Source organism: Thamnophis sirtalis, unplaced genomic scaffold, assembly GCF_051295495.1.
Source record: "Thamnophis sirtalis isolate CommonGarterSnake01/CBP01778 unplaced genomic scaffold, rThaSir2_p1.2 scaffold_7, whole genome shotgun sequence".
Lineage (NCBI taxonomy): Eukaryota > Metazoa > Chordata > Lepidosauria > Squamata > Natricidae > Thamnophis > Thamnophis sirtalis.
Genome location: NW_028261387.1, coordinates 29,116,245 through 29,127,063, shown reverse-complemented (window position 1 = coordinate 29,127,063; position 10,819 = coordinate 29,116,245). Strand labels below are relative to the sequence as shown.

The 10,819-nt window shown below is 34.1% G+C and overlaps 1 protein-coding gene across 14 annotated transcripts in view; it reads right to left on the bottom strand.

The window, feature by feature from the left end:
• Nucleotides 1-248: 248 nt before the first annotated feature.
• The window catches only part of DAB1 (DAB adaptor protein 1), a 788,454-nt gene continuing 777,883 nt past the window's right edge, over nucleotides 249-10,819 (bottom strand). For 11 of the 14 annotated variants that reach the window (XM_087719600.1, XM_087719599.1, XM_087719595.1 and 8 more), the window contains 2 exons: nucleotides 10,590-10,688; nucleotides 249-3,625 (listed from right to left, as the gene is read on the bottom strand). In XM_087719600.1, coding sequence (XP_087575726.1) covers nucleotides 10,605-10,688 — 84 coding nt within the window. In that variant the 3' untranslated portion in view covers nucleotides 249-3,625; nucleotides 10,590-10,604. Of the gene's footprint in view, nucleotides 3,626-5,485; nucleotides 5,537-10,589; nucleotides 10,689-10,819 lie in introns of all 14 variants that reach the window. The other 3 variants (XR_015697263.1, XM_087719604.1, XM_087719601.1) reach the window with 3 other exon arrangements.

Here is a 10,819-nt window from a genome sequence, read left to right as displayed (position 1 = left end):
TCTTTCTCTCTCTCTCTCCATCTACACCATCTCTCTTTGTTTCTTTCTCTATCACTTTCTGGAAGAAAATTCAAGGTGAAAATGGTCATCAGATACACAAGGAATTGGTTATAAACTTCCAATGAAAGCTTTTCAAGAAAGCGCATTATGATGTAGCATTATATTTGCAGAGAAAGAAACAGAGATGGCCAGCTTTGCATTCTTCTATTATATTCAACTTTCATAAGAATAAGAGAAAGGAATAAACATGATTTTTAAACATTTTTATTTGCAACAGTACTACATGGTGTCTTACAGAAATCAATGGAAAATCTCTAAAAATTTCTTCTGATGAATGCATTATACATAAGGGGAAAGAAGATGTTCAACAGATGTTAACAAATGGTTTTCCTCTGAGGTAAAGTTAAAGTAGATCTAGAAATGTACTGCAAAACAGTCATTTTCATCTTTCTTTTAAAAAATAAATGTGTGAGAACACAAAATCAAACAAATCAAAGTAGAAAGTAAACATCTTTGCAAAGAAGGTGCCCAGTACATTATTCAATCATAGATTTCATCAGACAATTTAATGACAACAATGAATCAAAATACATTAAGAATGTAAGAATCAAGAAACGATTGGAAACAGGACAGGATGGGATGGTATTCCCTGGTTTAAAGTTTAAAGTGACAAGCTTAGTGCTAGTGATGAACAGATTCCTGTAGATACATTTCCTATCTACAATACTTGTATAGTGCAGGCGTCTACATTGTTTTTCTTCTAGATTATGGTAGAAAGGAATAATCTAATGATGGATAAGTTAAGCATGGGTTGTCTTATTTCAGGAAAAGACTTGCGATTTGTATAGAGCAAATTTCCTTATGATCTCTTAATACCAGTTGTAATTCTCTCTCTCATATATTTGGAACCCAATAACAACCATCATCAATGAACTGACTGTTAGTCCGCACCATGCTACAATATCTATGGATATTTCGAATTCTGTATGTTTGTGTTTCAATAAAAACTTAGTTTAGCAAGATTTCACTATTGACTATACAATACATCAATATTTCAGGGTTGAAATGTCCTTTTGAATGATGTCATCTTTTTTCGTAGGTAAAAAACAAAGCTAACATTTATATGTTACAAAAGAGATAACTTTTTTGCATTTTTCTTTTGATGTACATTTGCGATAGAGATGCTGACAATGACCACAAAATTGATGAATATTTTGGGCTGGGAAAAGGCTTGTGCAGACCCAGGCCATCTTCACCTTTCACAAATAAAGTGATCAAGTTAAAATAAATTGATTTGTGGGTTAGATAAAAACAGGCTGGGGAAAGGGGAAATGAAGAAAAACAAACTGACTTTACAAACATGTTAATTTTTATTTTGGGCACAACTACTTTCTGCTTTAATTGGACTCAAATTATCATTTGTTCCTCTTTCACATCACTAATCATGTTCTGTAAAATCCACATGGAGTCTTTTATTGAAACAAGGTTGCACACCAAAAGAGTACAGAGAGGAAATGACTGGAAAAGTACATTAGATCTGCACCAATATTAAAGCCTATAGTTCGACTGACTGTTCCACACATATTTTGATTCAGTACCTATGTTGAAAAAAACCAGCTGGAAATTTCAAGTTTAGTTTCAATAACACCAAATCACCAGTTTTCATCTACTCTTGTAAAATGCTTTAATAATTCAAATGCATGAAATATAACTCCAGGCCTATATAATCAAAGGAGAAAACACAAGCATATTGGTATTTTGATTTTAAAAACAAAATCTGCATAATCCTTGAAACAAGTCATCATTTGAATTATTTAACTCTTCTTTTTTAGTGCTAAACCACTAAAGTTCAATATATTGTAATCTGCATAGGAACATCAGGAAAACATATTTGACCTGTATAACAATTCTCTGTAGGGCAAAAATATATAGATTCTTTATGCAAATCATGTGCGAAGAATAGAAACCAAACACTGCACTTTTCTTACATAAATATATTAAAAAAAACAGTTTTAAAAAACTTGCTTCTGTGGTGTGTAAACAGCTTCTATTAAATTAGGAAATGGGTATGAAATGTGACTTTTCTCCAAAAAATGTAAAGTATGTGATAAGAGTTGCATTATAAAAGCAAGATTGTATGATTATGGGTTCTCCATCAACCTAGCTAGTTTCAGGCAACAAAATTGTAGTTGGGAAACGCACTTCAGCTTTATCCCACTAACTATAAGCATGTGAAAACAAAACCAAACAAACGTGATACAAGAACCACAAAATGGGGGTTTCCACGCTTCCGAAACACCATCATTTACTACCTTCCCTACAGTGTGATGTCATGGTGAAAAAAAAACACCTCCTAACGTTTATATTTACAAAACAAAAGAAAACCTGGCAATTTTCATTCGGACTCTTTAAAGCCATTTTCCCTTAAACACTGAAAGAGTTTTAACAGTTAAGATTTTTATTTTTTAAATTTCAAGTTATAAAATAAAAATCCCATTTGAATTTTTTTCCAATGTACAAAAAGTGATAAAGATGAACCATTTGATCGCAGAATAAGTTCATTATTTCAAAATTCATGCCACCTCCATCCTGTTATTATTAAAGTCCAACCCAATCAAATCCAGATGTAGAAGTATTTGGCAAACAGTTTTTTTTTCTCTTCAAAAAATGGCACAGAGAGAAGAAAAAAACACTTGTCTGCATAGCTTCACAGCAGCAAGGTATCAAAGAAATAAAAAATATCCTTTACTGATCTTTGTTTTAAGAGTTCCCTAGGAAATAACACAGTTTGTTTTTCCATCAAAAGATCTGATGTCCTTCTCTACTCATAGCAGTAGTATTCAAAACAGAAAAAGCAGCATTTCATCTCTTCTTTGATGTATTGAAAAATCAAAAGGTCCATTTGGCAACATTTTCAATCAAAACTGATGATTGGTGAAATGGGATTCCATGACTTCAAGTTAAGAATTATTTTCACAGGAGACATTCTGCTGCTAGTGTCTGTCACCAGTTTTTAAGTAATGGGGGAGGGGGATGAAACACTTGAATACTTCCTTCATATATGCTGTTGTGGGCTGGTATACTGGGTGAAAATACAGAAGGATCAGTTTGTGATGGCCATAATTTTTTTTACCATATCTTCAAATGTGCAGTTGCGTTGCTCAATAACTGGTGACCAGAATGTGTTTGATTTCTCTGTGTTTCTGTATTATAAAAACAATGAGTTGTCATCTAATAGATTTGGATCACCTACTTTCATTATATGGAGTCCTAGAAACAACAAAAGGTAACAAGAAGAAAAGGTGTTTGGATAGTTCAAAATTGTAGGAATGCAGATGACATTTTCCCCTCCTCCCTAGGAAAGTAGGATTTTGAAAAATAAGGGGGGGAAAAAGCAATGTTCTGCCAAAGAGAGTTGGCAAAACATATTGTGTGTTGAATTAATCCAGTGATATGATTATCCTTGATTAGCTGAGATAACTAAATAATATTAGTAAGAGTAGTAGGAGCCAAAGGCCTGTCAAGACTGGAGTTTTCATTTGAGACTTGAAGTGCCACGAGTGTGGGCCAATGCTATTTCTTAGGTCTTAGGTCTGTTGATCTGGGCATAGAGTGGTTCTCTTTCCTAAAAACAATAGAAAGAAAAAAAAATGAATAGAGATATTCCTAGTCATTTGAATGTGAACAGTAGACCCACAGAAAAACAGTCAGAGTGGGATATATTAACACACAAACACACACACACACACACAATTTGAATTATGATAATATACAAAAAAGATAATTTTAAGAAAAAGAAAACAATAACTCTACACTACTGATATTTGTTAAAAAGTCAGTTGCATATGTAGAAGAAATCGCACTCTTTGGCTATGAAAAAAAGTGATTTGAATGCACAGAAATAAATTGTTTTTCTTCTCTCAGTATAATATTTAACATGTTACACAGTATGATTTCATGCTAACACATTACTGATTTAAAATTATTCCATTCCAATTTTTCCCAGGTTTGCAGTGCAAGCATGATTCATTTATTGAGTTCAGAATGATGTCCAAAACAAGAATGATGCACTAAAAAAAAATTATTTATCTATTTATTTAATTAATATACAGTTGGCACATATACATAACTTTTGGCAGCTAATAATTGAAACAGAGTAAAAAAAACCCAATAAAAACAAAATAAGTATCTCTTAGAATTCCAAAATATAACATAAATTCAAAACGTTAATAATTTTAATTCTAATGTTTCCAAACTATGGTAGACGAAATGCATTACAAATGTTGGCAAATATTGATTATGCAAATGTCAAGCAATGTGAAGACAGTTTAATGAACATGAAAAGCAGCAATATGCAATAATTTGGTAAATTGTTACAATAAACTAAAGTGAGTATCTCATCATCTTTGGAGGTTTAGTGCAGTGCAGAGAACATACTCTAATTCTAGATGTATTAGATTTGAGCTTCCATAATTGCTAGGGCTTTTCTCAGTTTGGAATTATGGAAAAGTCCAATGCATCTAGAAGGTATCAAGATTTCTAATATATGTTACATCAGGTTTTAGTAATTTGTTCATAGAAGCAATGATGATTCTTGAGAGCCTGAAAGATACTCCCAATTTTTTAAACATTATATCTAGCATTTGATTCCCCCCCCATGCAATTCAAATACATTTTTTGTATAGTTGTACAAATCCCATTTGCTTACTCTTTAAGAATCTCTATTAATGGTAAAATACTACTTCTCATGTTGAGTAAACATGTACTTTGATTTTTAGACTGTAATCGAAACAACCTGTGAGTAGGCAAAAGGGCAGCAAATTTTGCATTTCATACACTTTTTAAAATAAAGGACAAGATACTCTTATTAATCAGATTTTGCTTCATTTAAGTACTCTTCTATTCTTTTCTGGGATAGACTCAATTTTATCCCCTAGAACAAGATTTTAGACAATGATTTAAACTTGAGAGCCCCAGGATAACTTGATTGTGTTCCATGATAGCCAAAACGAAGGAAATGTTCACTTAAACACAGTCAATTTTCTTTTACTAAAATTTTGTCTCTTGATGAGGGGTATAGAAAATTTTCTTTTTAACTAACAGATTCGATAACTTGAAAATAATTGGAAATCCCTGCCCTGAAACAAAGATTTTGCTATTCTCCTGCCCCCTATAAAAGAACCAATTAATTATTCTCCATGCAAACAGTTCTTGATTCGTAAGAATCAAGTAGGAATTGTCAAATGTTATTGTTCAGAATGTTGATGAAGAATGTTAATATATAGATGGAAATAATATGTTGTAACAGAAGATGCTTCCAGTAGATCAGCATTTTGGAAAATTGTTATTAAATTCAATATAAAAAAATAGGAAATGACACTGTAATTATGTTTTACATTTTTACCAATGTGCAAAATGAAAGTTTTCCATAAGTAAAAATTGTCTTGAAAACCCCCATAATTAGAAAAGCCATATTAATACTAACCAATTTGTTCAGTACATCTGTGTTACTGTAAATGCAGGCTCAGATAAGACACTGGAGGAAAATATTAAAAATATTAAAATATTAATTGTTTTGTTTAATATTAAAATATTAAACAAAACAAACCGATATTATTCCAGAATATCAGTTGATTTTTACATTCAAAATTTAATATTCTTCATAGCTTTTGTATTAAATAAATTTCCTAAAAAATCTCTGCTATTATGATCCTTGCTATTTTCCACTGTCATATCTATTTGGTAGAAATAAGAAGCATGTCATTTTTTTTTCAAATTTTTTGTGTCCGTTCATGTATTCCTAAGATTAAAAGCTCCAAAGGATAATTCAAAACTTTTATATAGGTTGGCTTTCAAACTAGTGAACATATAGCATTCCGTATTATTCTTCTAAGGAAATTTTACTTAAGCAATTTAAAATGATTAATGGATGTAATGTAACTGATCTGCTTATACCACTACTCTATTAAGATAAAGGAGAAATATACTATACAATAGATGGATTTTTCTTCCTAATGTAACAAGAATGGCATAAAAAAATGTATTATGAATTTAAAGTTTTCCAAAGGATTGTTTGTCCATGCTTATGCAGCATATTTAGTGGAATATTCTCCTTTTGCCTGGCTGATCAAAAAGCTAAAAATAAGCTGAGAAAATAAGTATTCTATTTTCTGATCACCCACGCTGTAGGAAAGCCCTGAATAAATATTTGATAGCAGATAAGGAAGCTCAAGGGAATAGCACTTCCATCCTAAGGGGAAAAAAAGAATATTTTTACACTATTTTTCTAAAGAGCTTGATGCAAGAGAACTGAGAGGCGTGGCAGCCCTTTTCTATGTATTTTTATAGATGCAGAAGTGGGCAATTGGAGAGGTTGAAAAGTCAGAGATATGGAAAATGCACTAGAGCCATTAAAAAAATTAAAACTTTTTGAAGGGAAGAAAGACTGAAAGAATTTTGAAACTTTGGAACAGTATTACTTTTATGATTAACTATATTTGACCAGTACAACTCCTTTAACAGGTTGCTTACAGGACTGAGTAAAGTAAAAGACTAGGTTTGTTCCTAGAGGTGACAAGTCTCCTTTTAATAAGAAAAAAGCAGGTCTAAAACGATAACATCATAGATTTTATCTTTTTTCTTTGTCCAGTAGCAGTTTTAGCAGTAGCTAAATGAGAAAATATTGAGGAGAGAGGCTAATTGTGGCCTTACATTGAAAATCCTGACACAATCTGACACATAAAACATGAAAATGTCCCATGTTATAAAACTCTTGCTCTGGCTTGATGGACAAAAGAAGAAAACAAGGCATATTTTTATTATGGCTATAAAATATGCAGAAATAATTTTAGAAGAAACAAAAAAATATTAAGGACTAAGAAAACCATACAATTGTTTTATAACATTCCATTATATCTCAATTTGAATTAGAAACTGATAATGTTATCCAAGAAGGAGCTCTTGTAATTTCAATGCAGATAAAGTTCCCAGTTTTTGCTTTGAAAAATAAATTAAGGGAAAAAATTCATTTATGAGCAGATTCCAGATTTGGCTATGAGAAGTCTTTAAAAAACATAGCTGTGGATTTCAAGTTGGAAAATCTTTCTTTAAGAAACGTTTCTGTTAAGTAGAGAAGAGTAAAATAATCTATGAACTGAAAATTGATAAGGCGCTCAATTACTAACAATATCCAAAGATTTTAAAGAAATCTTTTACTAAAGAAAAAAGAATTGAAAAAAAAAGAAATGCTTTTAACATTAAAAGTTCATGAAATCAAGGATTATCAGGTGAAAAAGAAAGGGTCTAAAAAACATTGCAAACAACAATGTGGAGCAAATCTAAAGCCAAATGGGGAATGATAGTTTATTGTAGAATGTAAATAGATTTGCTGGAATACCATGTCTTATTTTCTTTTGACCCCCAATATAACCACTTGGCCTTATTTTCGGGAAGGTCTTATTATTTTTGAGCGCTGGAGGTGGGGAGCGATTGTGGGTGCACCTCGGTACACCCACGTTACACCTATCCTCTGCGAGCTGCACTGGCTGCCTATTGGTCTTCGGATACGCTTCAAGGTGCTAGTTGTCACTTATAAAGCCCTTCATGGTATTGGACCTGGGTACTTGAGAGACCGCCTGCTGCCAATTACCTCCAACAGACCGATTAGATCCCACGGATTAGGCCTCCTCTGAATTCCATCCACTGGCCAATGCCAACTGGCGACCACCCGGAGGAGGGCCTTCTCTGTGGCTGCCCCAGCCCTTTGGAACGAACTCCCCATGGAGATTTGAACCCTCACCACCCTCCAGGCCTTCCGCAAAGCCCTTAAAACTTGGCTGTTCCAACAGGCCTGGGGCTAATGAGCTTTTGTCCCCCCTCGAATGGTATGGTTGTTGTGTGTTTTAAATTGTGGTATTGTTTTGTTCGTGTTCTTTTTTTCCTTTTTTGTACCCCCCCCCCCCTTGACTTGGGTTGTGAGCCGACCTGAGTCTCCTTCAGGGAAAAGGGTGGCATAGAAATATAATAAATTCAAAATTCAATTCAAATTCAATCTCATGGCTGCTGTTGTGTTGCAATATTTTTGGGGAGGGCTTATTTTCAGGGGAAGGCTTATTTTATAGTGCATGCACTCAAAAGCCCTAGGAGCCTGGGGAGAGCGAAAACAGCCTCCCCCCCAGAGGCCTCAGGAACTTCCCTGAAGCCTCCAGAGGGCAAAAAACAGATGGACAAGCCGAAGGTTTGGGAATTGTGACTTCCTGTTTGTGTGTAGGGCCTATTTTTGACCTCTGGAGACTTTCTGAAGGCTCCGGAGAGCAAAAACTGCTCCTACGAGAAAACCGGAAGTGACTTCCGGTTTGTCCGTAGGTCAGTTTTTCGCCCTCCGGAGCCTTCAGAGAAGCCTCTTGAAGGATCAGGAGGTCAAAAATTGGCCCTACGGACAAACCAGAAGTCACCATTCCTGAACTTCCTGGTTCCCTGTAAGTCTGTTTTTTCCCCTCCGGAGGCTTCAGGGAACCTCCTGAGGCCTCCGGGGGAAGGGGGAAGAGACTGTTTTTATAGTGCATGCACTCAAAAGCCCGATTGGGCTTATTATCCGGGGAGGTCTTATTTTGGGAAAAACAGGGTAGTTTGATCTAGAGTACCCGTTCATGAAAAGATATTTCTTCCCTATACAGAAGGAATCAGGATCCAATAGATGTGAAGAAGTATTTCTTCCCATATTACATATAAGCAATACAGGAAGAAGTATTTCTTCTTGTATTCCTCCCTGTATTAAGGAAGCCTGGTTAGGTGACTCAGTGGTTAAGACACTGAGCTTGTTGATCAGAAAGGTCAGCAGTTAGAATCATTACAACAGGTCTCCTGGGTGAGCAGGGGGTTGAACTAGATGACCTTCAAGGTCCCTTCCAACTTTGTTAATGTTAAAAGGACGAAACACTTCCCTGATATCCCTAATCACTCTCTTATTATCCATAAAAATCCAAACTTCGAAGCAAGATCTTTATTGGAGGCTGTAAGTAGAAGGCAGCACATTGCTTTCATAATTTCACTAGTAGAAAAATCCTGACAGTGGGAATCCACTGTAAAGCATTTCTGTCCTCCAAATTTACAGATTTAATATTAAAGAAAGAAAGAAAAACCCTTTCAAAATAGATTTCTCCACTGAGATTATTTCAGAATGGAAAGACTAACAATTCCTCTTCCACATTCACAGGCCAGAATTAAAAATAGCAAAAGAAAGCTTTGCTCATGGCTTTTAAGGATATTTTTGTCTATGAATGTTATTATAATGTTTAGCGAGCGAGAGAGAGAAAATGGTAATAGTTTAGATAGTTCAATAGTGGGCAAATTTAAAATCAGTCATGCCATGGTAGATAAAAATAAATTAGTTCACCTGCTTGATCGCTTTGAAAATTTATAGCAAAGTAAAGCTAGTCATTGTTGGCATTGGCACTGTACTATTTAAAAACAGAGAAAAGTGATCAGCTGGCAGGGTTATTAATGACTGAGCAAAGCAATAAAAATGGGATAAAATGTTTCAGATGTGGTTGCATTTTTATCAATTGCATCAGAACAATTAAATACAAGTTGACTGGAATTATTGCTATTTTTCCTCCCCCCCCCCTCCTGTCCATCCTGAATGGCTGTTGTCTTTAATAAATAAAGTTCAAGGCTAAAGTTCAAGAATATGCTGATCAGGATCACCTAGTGTGATTGGTGAAACACATTAGCAATAACCCCAGACCCACATTCTTAAGTCTGGAATCACTATACTTTATGCACTAAAAATAATTCCTTTATTTTTACAGATTTGCTTCAGATGTTTTATACAGAGAGATGAATAGTAAATCATACCACGTTTAATCTTGTTCAATTCACCATATATGAAGTATATATATTTAATATGGCAATAGCAGAACTGAAATTAGATGGGTATGTTCAGAACTCACAAGCACTGCACCTTTACAATCATTCAGACAAAACACATGCCAGGATAAAAATAGCCACAGTCAGTTAAAAAAAAAGTGTATCAACATGCAAAGTGAGCCATTAATGATTACAACAACATGTCACCTTAAATTTGGTAATGAAAAATGTATAATTAAACAATAGTTGGGAATGATAGCAGGACTGCTGCATGAATTAATAATCTATATCAATAATTTTGAATCAAACTGTTAGTAAATTTTTAAGAGATTATTGATAAGCTATGGAGTGGAAAGGCATATTTCAATTTTGATTATGTTATTTTAGCCAACAGTTGATAAATGTATAGAATATTTATAACTCATCATGAATACCAGAAATTGGAGATTGACACTAACAAATACATGATTTCCTCTCTGGTTAATGGTCACAATCTCCAGTTTCACTTTAATACACATTTCCCTTTCTATTATACTGTAATTTCAAAAGTCAGTATTTTGACATCACCTGCAAATGGAATTATGGTGTGAGAAGTAATGAAGTGAAAAAAAAATTGAAATTCTGCACACATAGCATCCAAGAAAATGATGGCAGGCAATAGTGAAAGGGAATGGCTGAAAAGTAAGTGAGTGAAAGAGACAGAGAGAAGGACAGATACCTACCCCAACCTGCGCTATCTAGCTATCGCCCTGTGGACTTACAGTATCACCAATAGGTTCACCAAATGGATCACTGTTGGATGAGGCCTGAGATCCATCAGGCTAGAATATAAGAACATAACACCTTTTTTTTTCAACAGCAGAAAGGAAAACAAGATTATTTTCATGCCATCAATGCATTTCGTCAAAGTTTACCCACTGTGGTTTGAAAGTTCAAAATGAATTGAATACCC